Source organism: Musa acuminata, chromosome BXJ2-5 (assembly GCF_036884655.1).
Source record: "Musa acuminata AAA Group cultivar baxijiao chromosome BXJ2-5, Cavendish_Baxijiao_AAA, whole genome shotgun sequence".
NCBI classification, from domain to species: Eukaryota; Viridiplantae; Streptophyta; class Magnoliopsida; order Zingiberales; family Musaceae; genus Musa; species Musa acuminata.
The window spans coordinates 4,873,292-4,899,469 of record NC_088342.1 but is presented as its reverse complement, the minus strand read 5'-3'; the positions used below and the strand labels follow the sequence as shown (position 1 = coordinate 4,899,469).

The 26,178-nt window shown below is 38.6% G+C and overlaps 3 protein-coding genes across 5 annotated transcripts; all 3 read left to right on the top strand.

Moving 5' to 3' along the window:
• Nucleotides 1-323: 323 nt before the first annotated feature.
• LOC103984377 (uncharacterized) lies at nt 324-1,609 on the top strand. Its single transcript, XM_009401858.2, has 3 exons — nt 324-792; nt 871-1,104; nt 1,178-1,609. The coding sequence occupies exons 1-3, from the start codon at nt 418-420 to the stop codon at nt 1,472-1,474; spliced, it is 906 nt and encodes a 301-aa protein (XP_009400133.2). The 5' UTR covers nt 324-417; the 3' UTR covers nt 1,475-1,609.
• Nucleotides 1,610-4,836: 3,227 nt separating this feature from the next.
• LOC103984123 (uncharacterized) lies at nt 4,837-7,401 on the top strand. Its single transcript, XM_009401556.3, has 3 exons — nt 4,837-5,281; nt 5,397-5,544; nt 5,628-7,401. Exons 1-3 carry the CDS (start codon nt 5,205-5,207, stop codon nt 5,688-5,690), a joined length of 288 nt encoding a protein of 95 aa, XP_009399831.2. The 5' UTR covers nt 4,837-5,204; the 3' UTR covers nt 5,691-7,401.
• Nucleotides 7,402-13,561: 6,160 nt separating this feature from the next.
• Nucleotides 13,562-24,625, top strand: LOC135612202 (uncharacterized). Of its 3 annotated transcripts, none has more exons than XM_065108162.1 (11): nt 13,562-13,717; nt 15,153-15,204; nt 15,541-15,620; nt 18,795-18,925; nt 19,038-19,141; nt 19,256-19,395; nt 19,996-20,344; nt 20,449-20,607; nt 22,668-22,928; nt 23,170-23,853; nt 24,310-24,625. In XM_065108162.1, the coding sequence occupies exons 7-11, from the start codon at nt 20,264-20,266 to the stop codon at nt 24,400-24,402; spliced, it is 1,278 nt and encodes a 425-aa protein (XP_064964234.1). In that variant the 5' UTR covers nt 13,562-13,717; nt 15,153-15,204; nt 15,541-15,620; nt 18,795-18,925; nt 19,038-19,141; nt 19,256-19,395; nt 19,996-20,263; the 3' UTR covers nt 24,403-24,625. The 3 variants fall into 3 exon arrangements, with proteins under 3 accessions (XP_064964234.1, XP_064964232.1, XP_064964235.1); XM_065108160.1 differs by having other exon boundaries at nt 19,038-19,153; XM_065108163.1 differs by having other exon boundaries at nt 18,837-18,925; nt 19,038-19,395.
• The last annotated feature ends 1,553 nt before the right edge of the window (nt 24,626-26,178 follow it).

Genomic DNA, 26,178 nt, shown 5'->3' with positions numbered 1-26,178 from the left:
TTTCAACGTGCAACAGTGGCTGGCACGAAATGACAAGTCTGATATGAGAACGCTGCCTTGTCTTGCCGGTACATGTACTCTGTTCCTTCTGGTATGGATGATTCAGTCAATTAAGAAGAACATGAAATCGTAGTACGATAGATTCCATACGTTTTGATGTCAAAGAACACATAAATATCCATATTTTGGGCTCCATCTCTAATGTATTCTTAAGCTACGTGTTATGTTATGGATGGCACGAATCGCGAGTAACGACGCCCCATGCAGGACGCCACGTACTGATCCGCCCCCCGCACTTCTCTCGTTTCCTCCCTTCCATCACTCTTCCGACCCCCCGCCCTCAGATCGAGACCTGCAGCTGGTTCTTGGATCCCAAGCGATCCCGAATCCCTCCTACGTGAAGCATCCGTCCACGCCATGGTGAAGCTCGCGTCGGCTCGCGAGAGCCGCACCTACGGCCCCGGCTCCCGCCTCGCCCGCACCCGGTGGGAGTACATCAACGCCGGCCTCTACCTCTTCGCCACAGCCCTCCTCGTCGGCGGCTTCGCCACCCAGATCTCCTCTGTATCATCAGCCGGCGCAAAGTCCGGCCTCGTGGCCGTCCTCGTCGCCCTCGCGCTCCTCCTCGCGGTGAACGCCCACGACCTGGTGGCGCATCTGGCCGCCGTCGACTACTGCCTCTCGCTGGTGGAGTTCGACGTGCAGCTGGCGCTCGTGGAGTTTGCCGTGCCGTTGATGAACACTGTGGGCGTCATCTTGACCTTCGTCGGCAACCTGTTCTTCTTGATCCCGGTGATTCTAATGACTCGTATCTTTCAGCATGTTATCAATGAAAAGATTGCACTCACATAACGAGGTAATATCTTGCAGATGGAGAAAGGATACAGATACAGGCTAGAAAAGCATGCTCTTAACACACTCATCGCTGGGCCAATCTTTTGGGTCATTGGCTCCATCCACAACGTGTGTCAGATCTACGAGAGAGCAGACGGCCATGTTCAGCTCCTCCAGAAGAGTGTGCAGGTTCCTCTCATAATGGGAAGCTTGCTCTTCTTGGTCGCTGGGATCGTCAACAAGCATGATGATACACTTCACATGCTGCTGGTGAGTTGTTAGTTTGCAGCAGTCTCTGATTCATGCAAGGAACACATTAGCCTGTTGACGAACCACAACGCAGGGGAGGAGCTGGATTTGGTTGTGCCTGTCAGGGAGTTCACTGTTCCTCGTTGGGGGGCTGATGAACACGGTAAGAGTGTTCAAGATGCAACGAACGGAAGGGTTGAGGCTGGAGAAGCTTCGAGGTAGCGCACACGAGAGACTAGCTAAAGTCAGGGAGGAGCTTCCGCTGATACTGGAAAGCAACAAGAAGAGCAGGAAGCAACAGGAGGAAGGGAGGCCAGTATCGGCTCCTACATCAGTTCCTACGCCTTACAAGGATGCCCTACTTGGAAGCCTAACTCGAAGCATCGTTTGAAGGAGTCGATGAAGTATGATATCAGTCCCCTGCGGATTGTGATTGTGCAGTTAAATTCTTCTTCTCTCCGTCTCTCTTCTGTTCTCCATTCATTCATTGGACATGTTGCTGGAATAACTGAAGCTTCTCACAGAATAAATCTTCTTGTGTGCACTCTTCGGTGCAAGAATTATTGTTCTATTCAATACAGCAGTCTTCCATCAACTTGTATTACCACCACAACTTCACTAGGCTTTGTGCAGTAATTTTGGGAAGTGTAGGTAATCATAAAACCAAAAATGCTGAATGTATTCAGCCCAAAAAGATCATGTCTTGGTGCAACTAAAGCGTAGGATATCTGCCTCAGCTTCACCCCAACGAATCATCAGGTAAGAAAATAACATCATCTCCTTTGGGAGGCTGCTGTGTGTTGTAGTACAGGTGAAACTGATTGGGCCATCATCCCTGCAAGGGCTCATGTGATTTGTATTTGACATGGTGACAATAGACCGAGCGCAAAACGGATACAAATCACTCGTATATACTTGTGTTGGTAAACTCTTGAAGCACACTACACATAAAATGGATACATAGCCTTCACACCAATTCTCATCATTTTCTCCTCAAGTTCCATATGCACTTGGTCGTTCTGTTTCTTGGTGGCAGAATTCTTGTTCTTGATCGAAAAGCTTCATGCAAACATGATCGACAGAAGAATGTATTAAGTTTAATCACATTGGCTATAGAATTGGTTTCATACGGACCTCAACAAGCATTCTGATATGGATTTACTGGTACTCTTCAAGCTGTGTCAAACAGTATATAGAGCAACTAGCAGAATCTCAAATCTTGAAATCAGAGTACCAAAGTCATTGGGAGCCAGAGCATCAAGTGTATGGAGTTGGTTCATCTCACAGATGCAGATGCAGATGCAAGACAACTTGTGCATGTTGCTCTTCATCAGGCAAAGGCTGAGGATGTCCAACTATCCACACCACACTCTTAGATTCACAAGGACAATGATTTGTTCTAGCAGTGTTAGGCAGTGGAGCACTCATATTTCTTGCTTGTGGTTGAAACAATGATATATCCTATGATTGCTACCTTGGATCTTTCCCTCCTCTTGTGGGCATGGTCAAGTTTGTTGACCTGAGGCTGCATGGACATGTGTGTGCTGTTGACTCCATCTGCAAAGCCCATGTGCTTGCACACCATGGCACTTTCCCCATCTTAATCTACCCCCTACATCTAAAGATTACTCTGTTTCATTAACTATCTCACTACAACTTAAAGCACAGACATACTTGTGCCAGAGTTCAAGCTCATCATGTTCTGAAAGAGCTGCTTAGTTTGACTCATCACATGCATCAGTGAGAAAGGCAAACACTGATATGTTTGAAGAATTCCTCAGCAAAATGAGATGAAACATGGTATTCAATCAATATTATTGCCTGCTAGTCATCTCTCCTGGTTAGTGGTGTGTGGACTCAGGAACTTGCCTGAGGTGGTCATTAGGTTAAGAATCACAAGTTAAAGATAGAGGTCAGTGGACTTTGAGGTGTTGATCGGACAATATGCTAGCTTTGGAATTTGGACTGCAAGAACACCATCCATTCCCTCCCTTAGCTTTGACTTGCTTGCCAAATCTCCCTTTGTAGACCAAGATCTATTGACACAGTGAGGAAAGCATGGTGCTCGGTGGAGTTTGGTGAATAGACTTTTACTGCAGGCTGCAGAAAACCTTCAGCTCGATGATTAAGCTGTCAACTATATGAATCTGCTTTCAGCAAGAAGCCATTCGATGTAGCATCTAAAATCATTTGAAACAATGAACAGTCCAAGTGATTGCAGATCTTCTCAGAAAGATAACTGAGCATCAGAAGAAGGGTTCACAAGCAGCCTGTAGTTTTCTGACAAACGAAGCCGGGGAGATCTCATAATGCTGATCAGAGGATTCTGATACTTGCATGTAGTCACGTGATTCATGAGTTACTTCCACACCCCCCTCCTCCATCCATCATTGGCGAGTACGTGGTCGAAGCTTGGAAGGAGCCATGCAGCAATTTTGGACCCATTAGAAACGCCGCACCAGAGAAGTCCTCCGAGTACAAGAACGGCACACCGTATCTATGTTAGATCACGCGAGCCAATCACAGGGAGCCGCGTAAGGGATTTAGGCAGTCCAAATGAACGTTATGTCAAATTTGTCAGCTTCCCCATTCGAATTTTCAACCCCAAAATGGACAAAACTGCGCACACCCAATTTGGCATTTGTCATCAAGTTAAAGAATATCCGAGTATGGTTTAAGGAAGTCGAGTATAGGTTCCCAAATCCGTTAAAACCGGATTAAATGCTCCCTAATGGATCGACTATAAGAATAGAATAAGCACGAGATTCGACTTATAAGGACACCGACCAAGTGAATCTCCAAAATCAATCTCCTTACACCTATCTAAACTATCTAAACTAGAGGATATAGTAAATTTATTTCCTTCAAGTTCTTTGATATTTTATTTGTATAGACATTTTAACTAACTAGTTTATAGGAAAATATAAAAGAATAATACTTTAGTTTTCTTTGTCTGTAATCAATATCGGAAGAAGCTTACAATAATCTTGTTGATATTTTCAATAAGACAAGAATAAACCTTGAGTCGACTACATGATGAGATTCAACAATAATAAAATATGATAGATGACCAACCCATACTTCTCTCGATGATTAACTTCCTTAATGACCTTAAGTCATTTGGATTTCTGGTCACATAAAAGCTTTCAATAAATTTCTCCGACCTATTTTAGAAAGCAAAATAGCATAAGAACCTCATTTCAACGAAAAAAGAAAGAAATCATGATATTTGATGCCGAAAAAATATCATCTTTGCACATGGTATATCCACTCAATACAAAAAAAAAAATCAGAAAGTACATAATGTAACTGAGAAACATCATAAGTGTCTTACATAACATCAATATATTCATTTTATGTGTGATACATTTGTCTAAAAAAAACATATGAAACACTCGCGATTGACATAGCCAAAGTATCATCCCTTTACACATAATGCATTCATATAGGACAAATGAAACATCTCCCATGAAAAGAAACATTTGAAGTGTTGATATGTCCTACCAAATGAATACATCTTTTATATGTGATGTCCACGTCTTAATTGTCTTATGAGAAAGACAATAATTATTGAGCTCGAATAAACTCACTCTCACTTCAAAATATATAATGAGAGAAAGAAATGAATAAATATTTTTCTCATTATGATTGAACAAATCTTATATACAACAATCCTGGTATAATGAGAGCTCGAATAAACTCACTCTCACTCTCACTCTCAGTATGGGCTTTTTTCGCCAGCAACAAATCAAATCCAATCCAATCCCATATCTCTTTGATGGTGTCAAGTATCCTGCACCACAAGACAACATACATACACTAAATATGACTGCATTACCACATGAAGTGCCATGATTACTAAATTTCTCCCTGCAAAAAATGATCAATAATGGAGTTTATGCAGCTTTTAATTAATTAGTCGTCGGCAGTACAATAGGAAATAATATTATAGAAGAGTGCAGGTCAGTGGAGGAAGAAGACTTGTTCAAGTTTGTGAATAGTCAGTCTTGCTGCTCCATGTCAGTATAAATAGACCATGCAAGGATACCAGCACCCTCACTTCATGTGTTGGGTGACCGCCACAAGAAAGGTACCAGGGAAGCAGAGAGTATCTGGTGGCAATGGGAGATCAGAACACTGAGCTCTACTTTGTCTTCATGAACTTTGATCCAGAGTACGAGAGTCTGCGTGCAGATCGGTGTGTCATGTTGCATCTTCCCAACCCCTCATTTCTTTTCAGCAGTGGCATTTGCCTTCCTTCTTCCTTCCTCCCTCCTCTGTTCTCTCAAGGTCTCTCTGTGGGGATGGCTCAGGTCAAAGGAAGGCGTGGAGGAGCTCGACACTTACCTGAGTCACAAGCATGACCAGCTACTGGCAAAGCTTCTCCCACCAAACTCCTACAGGAAGAAGTCCTCTCTGGCAATTGTTGATGGCTTCTCAGTGGAGATAACCAAAAAGCAGGTATTCCTTCTTGGATTTAAGATGTTTTTGTGTCACCCCTGATGGAAATGCCATGTTGTCTTTTGATGTCCTCCTTCCTTCAGGCAGCCATTCTCAGATCTGCAAACGAGGTGAGGGTGGTTGAGAAGAACCAAGAGCTTGCTTGACTGCAGGAGATGCGTCTTCAAGCTTGGAATGAATAATACAGTTGACTGTACCAAATACGAGTGTAGTAAACTCAGTCCAGAGCTGCCAGGAAATTTCATGAGACTCTGTTTTTGAAGTCAGGCTCTATGTGGTTTTCATAGTTTGACTTTGGAAAGCTTTTATTTTGTATGGAAGCCCAAAAAGTCTAACATGATTTAAATAAAAAAAAAACTCATCTTGTGGCTAATGTTTTTGAGACTCAGATCAGATTATCTTTTGGAGCAAAGCTATTGGGAATATGAGAGATGCTTTGACCACTAGCAGTTTACTAATAACAAAAACTGCACATTACCTAAACAGCAATACTGTAATACCTACAGTTGACTCAAGGCAGTTTACTAGTAGTATCTGTCCTTTGTACAATCCTCAGGGAACAAGGGAAGTCATGTACTCAGCCCTTAAACTCAGTGACCAATTAATAAGCAAATGTCAGAAGCTGGTGTCCAGTTTACTTGCACTGAACTGGTCATCAAATAGCTTATTCCATCACTTGAGAGAGTAGATAACTTGCCCATCACTCGAGTGTTTGAATAGGTGATATATGAATTGCACAAGAAGGTGTACAACTACAGATGATGATGCATTTGTAGTGGTGCATTAGTCTCAGAAACAGCAGCAAATGCTCAGTGGTCAGATATCCAGATAAAAGTATCTGCAGTGCACACACACAAGATGATCCTTATGGTTGACCAATATGCATCATGCAGTAGTTGCTAATTGTAAACCAACAATGCTGGCAATGCAAAGATGCCATGAGTACACTTTCCATAAGTTCAAGCAGAGTTAGCAAGATAAGCAAGTTTAATAATCTCATCCCTGGATGTGATTCTCTGGAATAAACCAAACCGAAACAGTGCAAGTGTAAACAGCCTTGCCAGTTTCATCATTCATCCACTTGCAACCCAGAGAGAAGAAAGTCAACCACTAGCAATGAGCTGATGACACTGGACTAAGTATTGGGTAGTTCTACTACTAAATAACTTGGGAAGATCAGATACTTTTATTGTTTGCCCAGTTTGTCCATGCATAGTAGTAAACAGTAGTCACCAATAAGCTGGGGTCTCCTGGTGTTTGAGAGTCCCCACTGCCCTGAAGGGAGACACAAGTTAAGAGTCCCTTGTAGACTGTGAAAGACAATGGAGATACTATTGATCTGGATGACATGATCTTACATGTAAGATTCCAGGTTTTTGTTCTAGCACATTCTTCAGTACAAGTTTTTCACCAATGAAAATATGTTGGTTCTCTGACTACAGTTGATAACAGTAAATTTCTCATATAAGATGATGAAAGAAATATGTGGCAAAATAAAGTGAAAAAAAGACTAGTGGTTAACTGGTTATTGCCAAGACAGTGGGAAGCAAACCCTGCTACATTGGTATCACAATCATTATGAATATAGCTACATGAACCAGCAGTCTAGAAACAGGAATGGATCTGTATCAGAGACCACTAGGAGCTAAGAGTTGAATAAGCGTGTGGGGCTATACAAATATGTATATCTCTGGACGTGTTAGATGAAACATAGTCATATCTGTAGCATGCACATAGGATGTGTCAAAATTTTACTGGGCATGAAAGTTGAAATCATGATACTACATTGAAAAATTTCTTCTAAAGAAAGCTCATTGGGTTTGTTAAGAAAATACAAACACCAAGGATAAGAAGACACAAGAAAATGAAACAAACAACTGGAATGAAGTTAGTAGCATCTCTTTGTTTTCATCATATAGGTGACTAATAGATTTTTGAATACTTAATTTCAAGTAACTAGAGACAAGCTTTTATCATCTACCAAAATATCTAGAGATGTTATTTCCTTGTGCTTTTCTAAGTTAGATTTGATTTGACTTAGATTAGTTCAAGTACTTATATTCAAGCTTTATTATCTAAAATACTGTAGAGATGCCTTGTCCTTGTGCTTCTACAAGTTTGATTGTGTTAAGTCTCTCTATTGAGAACCAGGTAGTTTTGGTGGTTCCGAGTCAAAATTAAATTTACACTTGAATTGCAGCTTATTTAGAGAAGCAAATTAGTTCAGACAGATATGAAGTGATCAAATATATGGTTGTATGCAGAAGAACATGGCAAGAACCAATCCTATTATTTCACAATACCACTTAGGTGAACAAAGAACTGCAAGACAATCAGAAATAAGTTCAAAACTAAAGACTAATATTGCTATACTTGTTGAGGATCAATATATATCAAAATAATAAGAATATGCCAGCGAGAAAATGTGAAAATACTCATGAGTTTGCAATTTACATCATGTAAGTTATTATTAGTGCAAGAGAAAACAAGAGGAGCTATTTAGCAATGAGTTATGTTGAGGAGGATAAACAACCACACCTTTGATATTATCTCATGTAACTACAAGTCTCAATTCTGCATATTGTCAAAGACTAAAATAAAACACTGATCATGATTGTGCTACATTTATAAACCTAAAGCTAATGAATTACACAAGTAGCATTTGCATATATTTGCATTGTACAAACAGACGTGCTTCAAATGCACATGCACACTAGAATATACTGGCACAAATACATCAAAAGCTTTTACTTTATTATTGTGCAGAGAGTGTCACCACAATCTCCAGTAGCAAATTCTACTGTCTGGAATGTGGAAATGCAGTCAATGTAGCAACCACTATGGTGGACACATTACTAATCTCAACATGCAGCTCCGTCATGATAAAGCCATTGTCAGAAGCTATACTCTGCAAGGTCAAAGTTAGAACCTAGTGCCCTGCACGAAAGCAGTGGGTTTGCTCATAAAGAAATATTGTCTAGCACAACTGGGTGGAAGGATAGCTTTCAGACAAATAAATAGTCACCACATGAATGCACAGAAGATGTTCGACAAAAACAAAGCAAATGCAATTTACAAGTATTATGGCAAGTACATAAATATCCTTTTTACCTAGATTCCCAAATATGTAAAACAAGCAGAACGAAACATTTACAAAAACAGATGTGGTCAAAAAGTTCAATATGATGTATGAAACCTTCATGGCATCATAAGATAAAGGTGAATTGCTACACAGACATACAAGTTGCTTCCTTAGTACCACAATCATCACTGATGAGACATACCATCTATCAGCATGGAAAAATTACACAAGAATACTGAAACAAACTAAAAGAAACTCACATCCGACAGTAACGACAACAACAGAAGGAAAAGAAGATTGGAAAGTAATTCATAAAAAAATCTAGAAACTAATTCTCAGATTTTTAAGAACCTTCTGCCTCCCATGTATGTGAGGTGACCCTCATAACTCATTTTCCCCAAAATGCATACAAGAAAAGAAAACGCAAACTAATAAAGCCTAAATAGATACATGAATGCAACAAAAATTTTAACAAACAATGTGAATGTAAAAAAGCACTTATACCAAAGTTTAGATCAAATAATCAGAGTTTCAAAGTTCACTAGACCAAGCCACTATATCCTTGATAGCACCATGAAGTTTATTACCAGCGTCATCAGCTTTGAAGTCTTAGGTAGCACAACTTCATATTTTCTAACTTCATATTTTGAATTAATGTCTCCACAAAACTGTAGCTTAAGATCCACATTGCGTCAGCATTTCTCATGATGAAACCTTTTCTAATTTGTTTTGGTTGTTTCTTGTGTTCTGAGAATGGCAAGTTGAACAAACTGACAAACATATTTGAGAATAAGAGGAATTACCAGTATATGCACAACAGCAGTTAGGAAAAATTCGTGAATGTCAAGTTGAACAAACTGACAAACATATTTGAGAATAAGAGGAATTACCAGTAGATGCACAACAGCAGCTAGAAAAAAATCGTGAAGCACCAAAATTATTCCTCAATCTCAACTCTATGCAAAACACCTGCGAGATAATAGAATAAATTATTAAATTTGCCTGTGTATGTCGTAGCATCCGGACATAACCCCTTGTCAGACATATCGACAAAAACCATACTTTGCATCTTCAATCTTTCTTTTACTGGTAAAACCAGCTTATGATACCACATTTCCCCTGTTTTCCAACTTGAACCCTCGAAGCTTGCACCTTTCCTTCTTTATCAAGCCCATCGAAACCATAATTACAAGCGATCGCACTCGGAACCAACCTAATTCGCAAACGAGTCACGTTAAAAGAACCGTCTGGCGCATCGTCTGCAATTGCGTATGCCCGCCGATTCGGCCTGCTCTTCCGCGTCTTACGTAGAACGTTGAATGCATCAAAGATCCGTCCTTTCCTTCTGAAGAATTGGATTAATGCATTGCAAGGGATCACGTGGAGTTCAATAACCATATATCGTATGATCGAACACTTGGTGTGCGACGTCCAAGCGGCCCGACTTGCAGTGGCAATTCATCAGAATTCTGAGGGTCACCGAATGGAGTAGCGAAAGGATGCGGCGGCAAAGAATCATCGGATTTGACAGGAGCGAGAGAGAGGAGGAGACCGAAGAAACGGGTCCGTGGGAAAGTGGAGGTTTCCGCGAAGGAATCAGCGAGGAGGGCATTGGCACCATCGACCATGTCGGAGCCGAAGAGTGACTCGATTAGGGATTAGGCGAGAGCGAGGGCAGAGAATCGAGTGAAGGGTGAGCGGGCGGAAGTCGAGTTAGGGACCTGCATTGGGCTAAAGGGAAAGCCCATCGGACCTTTGTCGTATAGGATCAACGGCAAGCGGAGGTGCCAGAAATTTTATGTGAAAATAGAAAATGTATGAAAAAGAAATATTTAGGGAGAAGCCATAATTTTCCTATCTTATATCATCCAAATCCAAATCCAAATCCAAATCCTCCAAAGTACCAAGTTATTCAATCATAACTAATATAAATCACAATTGTTAACCCACATATAATATAATTATTTTATTTATATCTTTTCCCTCTTTTTATCCATTTCCTGTTAATATTTTTCTATCTCCTATAATCCTACCCGTGACCGACCTCTTCCTCTCCATCTCCTCTTCCGACCTTCTTGTCTTCTCGATCTTTCCCACATGTTGTCCTTTAGGGCTGAAGTCCACGAACAGTTGAGTGGTCAATTTGGAGATACAATTGACTGAGGCTCCTTCGTTGTTAAGCAATGCAATATGATTGAAGGAAGGAAGATTATATTGGTGTGTTGTTGCAATCAATGACAGCAGCGTGTGCGTAATCGTTTGACTAAATCGTCCGCGTGTTGTGCAGTCCAGAGAAAGTGAAGCAGGTCGTAATTAAACTAATTCATTCAGACGACTTTCCACGTTTAACCTGCACCGAATACAAGTAAATTCTAATACTATAATAGTTGTGTGGTGCCAGGCTGTAAAATTTAAAATAGGAAACAAGCAATGTATTTATATGCTCTATGATATATTATATTCTTTTTGCTAGTTTAATTCAGTTGATGTCGGGAAAAAGATATCTAAATACTTAATCCTCGAGAAAATAAAAAGAAAAAAAGAGTCATTTTTCTAAAAAATATTCATATTTTATGTATTTTTAAAAGATATTTTCTTTTTTTTTTCAAACAGTATCTCTAATTTTAAAAAACCTAAAATATCCCTAAAAAATTGTATTAAATATTTTTGCATATTTTTATCAGTTTTTAACTATTAGAATATTTTCATTTGACTTCTTTACCATGTTTTCCAATGAATATATAGTGATTTATTAAGATATTAAAAATATTATCAGTGATATCATATTGTTGATTGTTATTGCTCATAGATTATTATAATATTATATTTTTAGATTCATAATTAATTTGATTAAGGTTAAACGTTCATGTAGTTTATTTATAATATTTTTGAATTGATCTTATAATACTTTTACTGTGTAAGTCTTATAATGTTTTTATTTTGATGATCAAAATATTATAACAGGTTAAAACACTAGAAAATTTTTGAAGGATAGTTTATATATATTTTAATTAAAGATACTATTTAAGAAAATTAAGTGTTTAATTTAAGATGCTTTATTTTATAAAAAGTAAAAGCATTTTCTGGGAACTATAACTGTTTATATGATAATTATCATCTATAAATCAAACTTAAAGAATATTTAAGAAAAAAAAAATTAAAAGTATTAAAAATGAGTGGTTTTATTCTTACCATCGAGGTTGACCGGTCACTCCGTTGCCTTCATCTATAAATAACGGATGCAGAGCGTCCCTCAAACGCACATTTCTTAGAATTGACCGCCGTTACCCGAATCCATGGTTTCCGTCAAGATCGCCGTCATCCTCTCCGTCGTCTTCTCCCTCCTCTTCCTTCTCTCCCAGGCCACCCGCGTCCCCCTCCTCCCCGACGCGACCACGGCCGTCGACTTCCGTGAGGTGCCGGAGGACTTCGATCCGACGACCGCCGAACTGATCCCGGCCGAGGATGCGGACCCGACGGCCCTAACCGCCTCGATCGAGAAGATAACGTCGGAGCATCCCATCCCCGAATTCGTCGAGGGATTCGACCACGTTGACCTCTCCCTTCGCCGCCCCGTGCACCGCCACTTCCGCCGCCACCGCTGCCACCACCACCACCACGACCGCCACGACCGCCACGGCCACCGGTTCCACGGCGTCAGGATCGTCCCCTACGGAAACGACATGATCCCGCTCCCCAAGGGCGGCGAAGTGGACGCCGGATCTGAGGCCGAGGGCAGGGAGGGCCGGATGGAGTGGCCTTTGGCGACGGATTGGGAAGGGGAGAGGAGGAGGACGAGGAAGAACAAGGAGCACAAGAAGAAGAGGCCCGAGGAGGAGGACTCGGATTCGGACTCCGATGATGAGGAGGAGATGGAGATGGGCAAGAAGGAGCTCAAATTTGGGAGGAGGATGGGGAGGAAGGAGCAGCGTGGATGGCTGAATTGGTTCAGGGCCATGTGGGACTAATTACGAAGTGAGCATTGGGTATTGTATGTGTTGTATGTGTTCTTCTGCTTACTAAGCTTCTATGATTCCATACAGTGGAATGTATAGTTGCAGCTATGTAGTTTGTGTTTGAACATGTTTGCTTTGTCATATGGTATGACAATTAGTTATCTTATTCTGCCTGTGGATTCCATGTTCTTGAATGATCCATTCTTATTGCATGAACATCATGCATCTACTAGTTTGACTTATAGATTGAAATTTGTAGACAATTTCTTGAGTTCTTATGCAGAAAGCTGAGGAGAACTGTTTACCAGTGTATTATTTATTCATTATAATGTGCATGAGAGAATGAAAAGCAGCTGAAGACAATGAAAACCAAAGGCTTCAAGAATAGTGTTAAGATAGAGAGATGGAGCCAAGACAGTCATGTACTTCATTACCACATTGCTGCAAGAAGACTCTGCAAAGTCTCTCCCGTTTCCTTCAACACTTCTCCTACACATTACAAGTAATGCAGCTTAACATCACTCATTTATGTGGCATATTTACTACTTGTTGAAAACATATATTTTTAAAAGATGTATTAATTAGGAAAACTGAGGCCTAAATGACTTCAAATATAGGAAATGGATTAAATATTTGTCTATAAGTAACTATAAGTACAAAAATTCAGTCTATAATTTCGCCTAAAAATTCTGGGTCATATTATTTGCATTAATTAAATGGGGAATAATGTAATCTAATTGGTAATTCTTTTATTTTGCGGGAAAGATATTGTGGTCTCGTACAATTAATCGATTGAAAGAATTCGTATTCTAACATCGAAATAGCGTTAGATGTTAGAGGCCACATCACCCCTGACAAGTTCCAGAGGTTGTTCGGTCCTGCTGCGTAGCCACGTCCGTGTGAGGAATTCCACGGTGTGTGATGGTGGACACCGAGTGCGGAATTCCCCATAAGAGATATCTATGGGACCTTTATGGCTCGCCCTCGTCTTGCTCACGGCTCTCTCCCTCCCTCTCTCGTTCCCTTTCGTCTCTTTCCCAGTCTTCCTCTGCGTTCAGAGGCGGAGAATTGATCTTCGGAAACACTAAAATCATACTCTTCTCCATCCCCACCGCCTTTGCTCCCTTGCCTAATGGTAAGCTCGCAAGCCTCGCGTTCATGGAAGTCTTTTTGGAATCGAAAATATATCTTTTTGGGGGGTTTAATTCAGTGTAGAAAGCGCTGACGACGAATGGAATTTCAATGTGCGACGCACTGCTGATTGCAGCTGATGACTTGTTTGTTTCTTTTGTTTTTTTTAATCTCTTCGAATCCTAGGGTTCTATGTTGTTTAAAACGGACGGTAAATCGTAAAACTATCGCCTTAAGAAGCTCATTCAATTTGGTGTTTTATTTTAATTAGACATTTTGGTTTCATCGGCTTCGTGAAATTTGAAGGGATTCGACGAAATTAGGGCCATGAAATGTTATCGTGGATGCACGGAACATTTAACTCTTAGTGGCTTAAGTTGCTGCCCGAGATGGTGTCTGGCGTCTGTTTGGTTTTACTTTGTCATGACTTGCGGCTGCAAGTTCTGCTGCATCTGGCGAAGGAGAATATTAGAACAGTATTCAAGTTTTGGCAATTTATCTTCTATGGAAATTGTCTACTCTGCAAAGGTTTTGTCAAGTTGCTTTATAATTTGCTTCTAGTAGCTCGGATTTACTCGAAGATTATTGCCATCATATCCAACCTAATACAGTAGATATTCTCCTTGGACGACTTTTAGTACAGCAGATATATTCAGAAGTATTTTCTTTCCTTTTTTATCTTTTACAATATTGTAACTGGTGTTGCTTTGCATCCTTAACCATTAATGATCATTGCGGAGCTTGCATGAACTAGCAGAGATTCTTAGGTGGATAAACAACCTTTTAGTCTGGTATACCCTTCCAATATGTTTAAAATGGTTAAACTAACATGGGTCTTCTAACCTGCTATCAGGAAATTGATTCTAAAGGCATGAACTAGGAATAAAATTTCACCTCCGTGTATTCGCTACTTGCAAGCTCCTGCACCTAGTTTGTGAAGGGGCTGATGCATATATGTAGTCCTGCAGAAGTTGTAAATTACACTTTTAGCTCTATAAATTGAAATTACATATTTGATGATTTCTAGATTCTGAAGGTATGTGTATAATATTTTGATGTGAAAGAGGATTTCATAATTTAGACTTATGCCAAGGTATATATGTGGTTTCGCCTTTTTGTCAATTATCCAACTCATTGTTAATAATGGAACTCAACACTTTCTATGTTCTTTAGTTCTGTGATACAATTTACATTCTTCATGAATGTTACTCATAATGAAAAGAAGGTAAATTAGCATGTACACTTTCTGTCACATTTCTGTTAGAGTTTGACAAATCACACTTCTTTTCAAGTGGCATAGCATGTATGTTTATGGATATTTATTCTGTAATTTACAGATATTTCAATGTGTAACTGTATTCTTATGACATGATAATATCTTATGTTGAGGCACTCCCTACAAGCTCTTTCTCATGATTCTGGCATTTTTGCTTCTGTAGGTCTCACCCGAGCGATGGAGCCTGTAGCTTTTATATGCATCTGCCTATATCCGTAAGTTCCTAAGACAACCTTTTTCAGTTTTTGAGGTCAGAAAATCACTAGTTCCACAAAGCCAATGATCGGCCAGTGGGATTGATATGTTAGGTTTTGGAATTTTTGCTTAATTTTATAAAAGAGTTAGAAATTTGACTTATAGGGTGATCTGCAGACTATATATTTACCTATTCAAAATTCAGGAAGTTCTCACATTTATTACTCTGTACCTTACAGCACGATGTGGTGGTTATTGGATATGGACTAGTGACTAATATGATCATCCTATTCATTTGATTTGTATCCCATATTGTCTTTGCTTCTATTGATATCTTGATGCTATTTGGTTTATAGAATATCTTGGAGTTTTGGGAGACTACAAGGGCTTTCCTTTATTGTCATCGTACTTGGATATTTTGCTTGCCTCATATAAGGTGATGTGATCCTTCAAATCTCTTCTTCATTTCTTCTCTCATGCAACACAGATAGTTATGTCATCACATTTCATGTTAAAAAATACCTATTCCTTGTTTGATACACATTGTCACATCTCATATTTATAAAAATAAATAAATCATCATTTTATTATTCATAATTTTTTTTAATCTTTGAATTTAAATCTCTATCTTTACGACACTAAATATTTTTTAAATAAAAAATCACATCATCTTAGTAGGGCCATATGGGAGGAAAAAATCTCCTCCATTGAAGCTTCAGATCTATCACAAGGTAGTAAGCTACTCTTAAAAGAAATATATGATAAAAACACATTAGTAGCTATGTATGTTGATAGAAAACTCCCAAAATCATAAAAATAATCTTCAATATTCATAATACATATACAAATATCAATAATTTAATATGAAATGATAGCATATTAATTCATTACGAAACTCATGTATCATAAAAATAATGATAATTCTTATGAAATAAATAAAATCATGCTTCAATCACATGCAACACATCTCGATGACATACATAACAATCAGATAACAAATACGTACATCACACCCGATGGTACACTCTCCCAACAGTGGATGGAGAGACATACTTTACATGATGGATTCTTCCCAATAGCGGATAAAGAAAACTCATATCGCACTTCTAATAACGGATGAAGTTATATCCCTCACCTGCCCAAGTAGAAAAATATTACTCCAAATAACGGATGAAGGAACTATTTAACCGTTATATTTGATGGCTCGCTAATCCCCGAAGGGAATCACCCTACTTGTCTTCAATAGAGATACATAGTCAACCATGATCATTCATGCATGCATCAAAAAATTAGTATGATAAAATATTATGATAAACTATATTTGATGTATGACCTGCTAGACTATATTCATCAATGACTTTATACCATGATGGATCCGTAGCTCTTTTCATAGGTTGCACTTCCAATGTAGACCACTCAGTATAGTCACATATACTATATGGTAACAATCACATCAATATCATCAATTTAATCTCAAAAATAGGAGAAAATCACTAATCATTTTCCAGTGACACCTTTAGATAAAACTTTTAAGTTCATCAAACCATAAAGATATGAGGGGTTAGACTCTCAACAGTTCTCAATCAACCAGTTCCCTAATTGGAATGACCCAATTAACTTAAATCAAACTTAATTCAATTAGAACCTAACAGAATCAAGCTCAAATCCTTATAGAACCGATCTTGAATCATCATAGACTGGTCTAATTTGGATTTGATTGGTTTCAACTAGGTCAAGTGGGCTTGAACCAGTCAAGTTGGTGTGGAACACCCTTAAATCAGCTTGAACCGATTAAACATATATGATTCAGTCAACTAACGAGCTCAAACTGATAAAGGGAGAGAAAATTAGACTATATCGCATAGTGCTAGCCCAGACCGAACCGACCCACCTGAGTATTAGACGAGTCACGTACACCACACATGCCTATCCCAAGTAGCAAGTTGAGTTAAGGTACAACGGGTTGAATGGAGAGGCGATAATGTGTATAACTACATAATTGGGCGAGCTCAGTTTCATGGGTTAGGTTGAGCCTTACCACTAAATTGGGCCACGCTTGACTGGCTGGTTAAGTCGTGCCTAGCCACATGGGTTGGGTCATGTCTAACCACATGGGTTAGGTTGTGCCAAGTCACATGAGCTAGACCATGGTTGGACATATGAGCTGGGTCGTGCTTTGTCACATGGGTTAGGTCATGTGTAGTCACATGAGTTGGACTATACCTGGCCACATGGGTTAAGTCATGTTTGGCCACATGGGTCGAACTATACCTGGTCACATGGGCTGGTTCGTATTTAGCCACATGGCCTGAGTCATGTCTAACCACATGGGTTGGACTATACCTGACCACATGAGTTGGGGTATGCCTGACCATATGTGTTATGTTGTACCTAGCCCCATAAGCTAGGTCATGTCTCGTCACATGAGTTGAGCCGTATCTGATCACATGGGTTGGTAAGAAAAGAATAGATGATCATACATCTCCTCGAGTATCCTTGTCTTTGGGAATCCTCTCCTCAATCCTCTCACTGCCAAACTCGATAAGGAATAAGGAAGAGGAGAACCCCCTTTATATAAGAGAAGATGAGCTCTCTTCGAAAGGTAAAGAGTGATTTAATTTTTATTTTTAGTTTATTTCTATTTTACTTTCACATACAAAGATAGAATTATAATATTTATTTGGTATGATTCATATATTTACTTTCTAAATATCAGATCACTCATTAGATCATTCATATAATTTAATTGATTGATAAATTTTTTAATTTATCCATATGATTAAAAATTATTTTTAATTATTTTTAATCATACTATACAAGTAAATAAGTTAATAATTTAAATAAAGTAACAAATTATTTGTGGTAATTTAATTTATGTTGAGGGAGAAAATTTGTAGGTGATTACATGTATCGTTTCTGTTGAAGAATACTTGGCTGATGTTGCTGTTGGATCATGCTCTCTTTAGTCTGGTGAAAAGAAATCTTAGAGAAACAAACATCTGTTTTTCCATTTTCACCTTTTTGGTAAAATCTACTCCTAGTATTATGGCTCTCCCAGCATTAGTAGTAAAGTCCAATATACTACATTGGTGATATCAGCTGTTGCTCAATATACCACATATATAGGTCGATAGTTGGAGATGGTTGATCTCATTTATAACCCACAGATCTGGTAGATTGTTTGTGCTCCAAAGACAAAGGGCAAAACCACCTCATAAATCCACATTTGAAGTCCAAGAGTAGCCTTACTGCTAACTTCAGTCAAGCAGCATTGCTATTTATATGACAGGCTACATGAGTAGTTCATGCAGCCAAACTGGCATATCATCAGAATTTACATCACTGAATGCTACAGCTTATATGGAGTTTTATCAACTGGTTGGTTGTCGCTGGGATTTCTCGAAATGTCTTATTCATCATGCGAAAATAGCAATTCTGTTTCCGTCTGTTCTTGAAATTTTCTACCTTCCATTACTTACTGCTCTTTAAACATCAACATCTCTGAAGGAGAACTAAGTTGTTTATGGTCTTTCTTTATTCTGAACTTGGTTTTATTTTGTATTTTTGTTTTTGTTTGGTCAAGTGGAGCTGCTTAATAATTGCTTTTCAGGTTCTAAAACTTAAGCAATCAAGTCACTGTGCCTCTTCCCAGGGATCAACTACCTCCCTGTCTCAAATCTCCCATACTAGTGGTGGGGTGCATCTCAACTTCCACCTTCTCCTCTCCATTGATTGCAACAAGTGAGTCTCTCTCCCTCTTTCTCTCTCTCTCTCTCTCTCTCTCTCTCTCTTTCTCTCTCTCTCTCTCTGACTAAGATCACAAAGGTCACAAGTTGTTCCTTCCCACTGGCAGAATTCCAGGACTTGAAGGACTTTATAGCCATCTTTTTTAGATCATCATGCAACTTGGGTCTGCATGAATGAGGGACTCTAAGCTACCAGTTGCTGCAAGAGGAGGTTGTACTTGAGGTCATAATTGGATCTTTAATTAATTTCCTCCTTCAATTGATCCAATAGACTTGAATTCTATGTGTATGCCCATATTCAACATGATATTTTATGTTATGACAGGTAAAAGGAGGAGAAGAAAAAGTTTCTTTTGACTTATCCCTCTCCTTTACTACTACTACAATGACATTTGCTTTAAGAAAGTATTGGAACATAAAGCTACTCCTCTACTGCATTCAGATATTCGTAGTCATCATTAAAGGGTTGAGATTTTATTCTTCATCCCACTTTTTTTAATTTAATTATCTTTGGTCTCATACTTTTATTAAATTGAACAAATCATGCTTAATTAGTTCTATCATTATATATCAAATACATTGCTTAAATCTGTTAGATGAGTTAATGCATGGATAATTGAACTCAAATATAATAATGTATGTTTTCATTGTGAAATATACTTGAAGAGTAATTTAGATAGTTATTAATAAAATAAATTTGATTAGTTTAGATTATTTTACATTATATAATAATATTATAACATGATAATATCTATTCAATGAGTAGAAAAAGAAAATAAATAAAAAATTAGATTCATTTTTTATTGAAGATTGTAAATCTTAACAGAAGATGAGCTCCGGAATTAGTTTTCAAATCAAATTAGAAATATTGCTTTCTTAAAAAAATTTCATACCATGTATTTCAGAATATTCTTAGATTAATTATTATTATTATTATTATTATTATCTTTTATGTTATTTCTTCTCTTTCTATTCCCTTTCTAAAATTCTTCATGCGTTGCATGATCCAATTGCCAAATTAATCCTTTGCACTAAATCTCATCCATTCTCTCCACACACGTGCAGAAGTCTTCCTCTTGCTTAAAAAACAATAAAAAAAAGGTGAAAATTCATTGGGCGGGAAGCAAATAAAGCTTGCGGACCGCCGCCACTCTTCTGCATATTATGCGTCTCCTCGCACTGTTACGAAAAGAACCCTCGCGCTCTCCCGTCCTCTCCTCTCCTCTCCTCTCCGTGTCTCGATCTCGATCCTTTCGGTGCCCTTCCACTCACAAGAAACCCTAACCCTAACTCAAGCCCACCCGAATCTAGGGTTCCTCGATCCGGGCTCGGAATGGCGGACGCTTTCGAGGATGAGGCGGAGCAGACGGTGACGATCGACGAGTACATCGAAGAGCTCGAGGCGGAGGAGCTGGTATGCTTCGCTCTTAAAAACCCCGTTCTATTTTCCTTCGTGAGTGGAATTTGGGGCTTTTTTGAAGAAATTGGTGACGTTCCTGGTTTGATTTGAAACCCTAGGAAGCCGATCTGGTTCTGGGAGGCGATGAGGGCAAGGAGTGCACGTATCCGCGTGGGTACATGAAGAGGCAGGCCATATTCTCGTGCTTGACGTGCGTTCCCGGTGGGACCGCTGGTGTCTGCACGGCGTGCAGTCTCTCCTGCCATGACGGCCATGAGGTAGGCGACGTCGCCTCTTCGGGTGGTGATCAGTTGTCGATTCTGTTCATTTATAACCGATTTCCTTCATCAATGGGTTGATTTTATAAAAGTATGTCTAAAGATTACATTTTCATCAGGTTCTTCTTCTACATTTGTTTCATGAATCTCCAATGAGAACATTCTGTGAATTATAGATGTGCTTGAAGCGCTTACATGAAGACTGCTTATATGATTTATCTGATTTCAATTAACAAGAAAGTATATACATTAATACACACTAGAAATAGTATAAATTAGGTGTTGTAGTCTCTTGTAGTTTAATTCTGAAGAACCTTTTTATTGTGGATTTCTCCTCGTTTATAGTGTGTGTACGTTGAATGGTGGATAATCTAATCTGTGCATGCGCTGGTTAACCTTGTCATGGACAAAATCATTTGCAATCACTTACTGCAAAAGCTCCATCCAATGTGCTGTTAGTTTTGCTTGATAATCTTTTAGGTTTCATTTTTTATCTTTGCTGCTAGGGACCTGTCTTGGACCACAGCATCCTAAGATTTCACTATTTATCGGATATCTTGAATTCAATTCATATTGTCTGCTTATCTTATACCTAAAGTTATTGATTTTGTGGTGTCAAATATCTGTAAGTTTCTTTTTTTCATTCTTTCTAAACCTGATGTATTTGCTTCAATAGACCTTATTCTATTGTAGTCCATGTGAGAACCATGAGAAATATACCATAAAGATCATTTTGACCGAATAAGTAAGACTTTATTATTTATCAAATTTTTACAAGCTGTACAATTGTATTCATAAAACATCAATTATAGAACCAACCCTAAACAACTACTATATCAATAAAAAGAATTTAGCAAACAATTAGCAAAAATAACCAAGCCAGAAGTAAGTCTTGTAGTTACTGCAGACATGCACTTCCTAGGAAATCCATTCCAACTTGAATCAAGTATCGGCCATGTCCAGCGCTTGGAGCTTCCAGGCAAAGGCATGCCAGCATCTCCATTGACAAATCAGCTATTATGGATTCATCTGACATGATTTTTCTATAAACCAGAAGAAGTTGGATTCCATTGCATGAGCATCGTTATGAGGTGAAACCTTTCCATCTATGAAACAAAATTCTGTAATGTTTTTCTTCCTATTGTTCTTTTTTAACTCAAGATGTTCTCGTGCCAGTTGTAAACGCAATTTGTTTTTACTTGTATTAAATCCTATCAGTTTCTCCTTGAAGTAAATGAAATACAATAAAATAAGCAATTAAGAAGCTTGATGCTGGTTTCTATGGTTTGCTTCTGTGACTACATATTTAGTTGTAGTGTTTTTAGGCTGAGTGTTCTTTCATGAAAGCAGGGATCTATATATGCCATTGAGTTTATTTTTCTCCCTTTTCAGAATAATTTCTTCCGTTGATCTTCCAAAAACACCAATTAATGCCTCGGGTATTAGAGGTAAGCCTATTATAAGTATTGGTGTGAGGAGAGGCTGGTGGAGAAATTTGAGATTTTATTAGAAACAATTAAAACAGATATGATTGTTCTCAGTTTGATTAGTGCCAGTGTCCTAAATAATTCTTATGGTCGGTAGATATTCATGTAGCTAGCTCCAAGTAGTCGGGACATCACATTTTGTTGTTTCTCCAATTCACCTTGTTCTTATAATCTGTATCAGTAATCTTGTCACAGAACTGGTAAATTGTACTGTTGATCAAGTGCTTTTCCATTTGAGTGTATTTGATTTTGTGAGGCTAAACTTAAATATACCATAATTTACATATTTGCACATGATAAGGTCTGTACCTATCAGTGCGTTTATTGGTGATGACCTAGACTCTGTTCTGCCATGCATCATTTTTCTGATCTATAGAAAAAGTGCATAGGTAGCAGCTTTGAGAGTTCATTAAAATATAAAAGTTATAGCCTCTGCTATGGGTGCTAGTCTTAGGTGAACACTGTTGCTGTTTCTGTGCAAACCAGTATATGTGTTCTCAATGTTTCACTTATTTTTATTTATGCAATTTTTTCTTATCACTGATTTTCTCCGTGATTGGTTTTCTTCAAAAGGTTGTGGAACTGTGGACTAAAAGGAAGTTTTGCTGTGATTGTGGCAACTCAAAGTTTGGAGGGGTTTTATGCAAGCTTTGTCCTGATAAAGAGACTGAAAACTCCGAGAATTCTTACAACCATAACTTCAGAGGTTCTTACTGCACATGTGGTCGCCCTTATCCTGATCCAGATGCAAAAGAGCAAATTGAAATGATACAGTGTTGTATATGTGAAGACTGGTTTCATGAGAATCACCTAGGTCTCAACTCTTCTGATGAGGTTGTCTATAGTACACTCTTTTCTGTCAAAATTTAGTAAGTTCATGTCAAGCTGGTTAAATGAAATCCTGAAATCATTCACATCATAAAAAATAAGCTAGATCCAGCATCATATCTCTTTAGGAAACAGTAGTGAATAACTTTTTTCGTGATTTTGCCACATTTACAGCATTTGAAGAATTATTTTGGTTTGTCTACAATGCCTTAACACTTTTTTGTGCAAAATACTTATTGCATAACAGATTCCAAGAGACGAGGATGGAGAACCTTTGTATGAGGATTTTATCTGTCAACAGTGTGCCATCACTTGTTCTTTCCTGAAACTTTATCCTGCTTATATTTGGGCCACGTCAAAGCAAAATAATGCTCCTTCAGTAAGCAATGCTGAGAATGTGGTGGATAATGGATCATTGGATTCTAGGTATCCCGATAAAAATGACGATAACGTGCCTGTTGCTGAGATTCTGGGACACTCTTCAAGCTCTGGCTCGAAGCCAGAATCTGTGTCTACCAAGGAGGAATCTGTTTGTGACGAAGGTACAGAAATAAATGTCAGTTCAGAGGATACCAAACCATGCCCTGAAAATCAAGAATTAAGTGCCAAATGCATTATTGGCGTGGACATTAACGTATCTTCTGTTCTTTTGGAAAAGATGGAACCCATGTTTCTTTCAAAGAAATGGAGAGAGCTTCTTTGCAAATGTGGAACTTGTTATGAGTTCTATACACGTAATGGTATAGAATATTTAACTGACAAGGAGGACACAATTGAGGCATATGAGAAGATGGCCAAGTCAAAGAGGGAGGAAAAGTTGAAGCAACAGGAAGGAGCTGAATTGAACTTTCTCAATACTTTGAATCATGTCCAAAAAATAGAAATCTTGAGTGGCATTGCTGACATGAAGAATGAATTTCGCACTTTTCTGGTAAAGATTATATGCTCGGTTTTTTATGTTTGAATTCTCTTTATCTGCCCATTCTATTTGAAATATTGATTTTCTGGTAAAAAATAGTAATCTTAGATGCAATATGGTCCATGGAAGCCACATAACTCTGCAAAAGAGTTGCATTGTTCACAATGATAGAGAAAGTTTTATTTGAACTTCTGAAGTTGTTTTCTCAGATTAATTTTGTGCATCTGCTGTAATCCAACTAAATCAGATAAGCTCATCTTTATTGCCCGTATGTAAAGTCCAAAGTTGGTTACTTCTGCTTTCATGTTGCATGTTCAGTTGCCAATTTCATAAATCATGTTGGCATGCAATTTGCAAGGTTAAAGTGCTTGTGTTCTATACTTTTTTCCCTCATTAATCCAATGAAACATTAATCTATGAATTTCATTTTTCACTAGCTTGATGAATCTTATGTTTTTGTTCTTGCAGGAATCTTTTGATCAGTCAAAGCCTGTTACATCAGAGGATATAAAGGGAGTTTTTGAAAATCTTGCCAAGAAAAAGAAACAGAGGTTATCGTAAGTGTCTTTTTACGTCTATGGGCATCATTTACAGTTAGCCTGGAGGTTTTGCCTTGAGCTATGACATGCTGGGCTTGTCTACCCTTGTATCATTTTAAGTCTTTCACAAATTCTACTGAAGAGGTCTATGATGTACTTCTAATGGATACATGCTGGGCATCTTTTAGCTACTCTTTGATACTTTCAAGTATATTATATGATCTAATGATCAGTTGCCTTGATTAGCACTACTGTTCTGGCATTTACAGTAACATAATCTTTTTGTTTTTCTTTTGCATTCAGAATCATGCTTAGAAATTAGAGGTATGGAACAATGAGTTCTCATGCTTGGTGTTGAGAAATTTGCTCTCTTAATTTAAGGTCAAAAGACAATGATGCCTCTGCTCTTTTGACACTAATACTTGTTGCACTTGTCATTTGATGTTTCAACACTTGCGAGAAGGAGAAGGGGAAGGAGAGGCTGGAAGATGTGTTGATTGATAAAAACAGATAGATGATGAGGGAGAGAAGAAAATAAGCTCCATCTTGAGTTTACAATGGAGTGCCATGGGGTCCATAGTAGTGATATGGTGTATTGCTGGAGACATGATTTTGATCATAAACATAAACAATGATGCCTAGTCTAATAATATGGTTTTATTGATTCATTATTCCTCCTATACTGATGAAGCTAAAAATAAAAATCCAAGATTGTGTATTGCTGGAGACGTAAATCTTTATTTATCTTTGTTCACTAGGCATGGTCTAATCATACTTATGACTTGGAAGTATCAAATTGTTCATGTGGCTCTTTGCAGAAGAGAAACTCACTCACGTCTCATGACCATTTAATGTTGATTGAGGCATTTGCAGGTTACCGGTGGGAGTTGGGACACCGTTTCCATGGCAAGCATTTTGAACCACATCAGCCATGCGAAGGAGTGTACTTCACTGCGCCACCAAGTCTCTCGTTGATGCACACCACCTCAGCTACCGTTCTCAGCCCGAGTCTTCCTTGGTGGGCTTGTGTCTCACAGGAGAGTCCGCAATGGTAGATATCAGTCACATAATTATAGATCAAGGAAAAGTCACAGCATGGAGACGAAGCTTTTCTGTCATGTTCTCAAGCTGGTAGGTGAAACCAGTCGTTACCATCGCCAACCATGATATAAACACAAAACATATCATAAGACCACTCACCCTGCTGTTTCAAATCCGATGGGTCTCGGCTTGTGATTTGGCTGGAAACAGTACTTGTATCTCCCAAAAGCCGACTTTTTGTCGTCTCTTCCTTGAGATCCTTTCTTTGTTTGGAGGAGGGAAAGAATGCAAAGTCCTCCTGTTCTCATTCACGAAACATGAGAAGGAAATGTGCCAGAATAAACTGCGATAGACGACATCGTTTGGCCGTGCAAGTCAAACTCGAGTTTCTCCAAACTTGAGTTGGATCGAGAAGGTCTATTATGCAGGTGTTGAACACCAGGAACAAGGGATGGTTGGTGAACTTTTTGAGTTTATGGGCAACCCAAGGTTACCGGAAGAGTGTTTCTCCATCTTCAGCTTTAGTACTTCCTAGTACATAATCTTCCTGTTCCACCAAACCCTTCAGATCATGCTACCCGAAGAACTAACAGGAATTACTGTATTCCAACTGATGGAACACCTTTAGATCACATCTAAAACTCTCTGGTGATTATGTCAGAGATGTTGCAATGATTATTATGAAAGCTCATGGTGTGGAAACTCAAGTCGAGACAGTTGTTTTAGCTCTCGAAAACAAACATTTATTGCAGAAGAG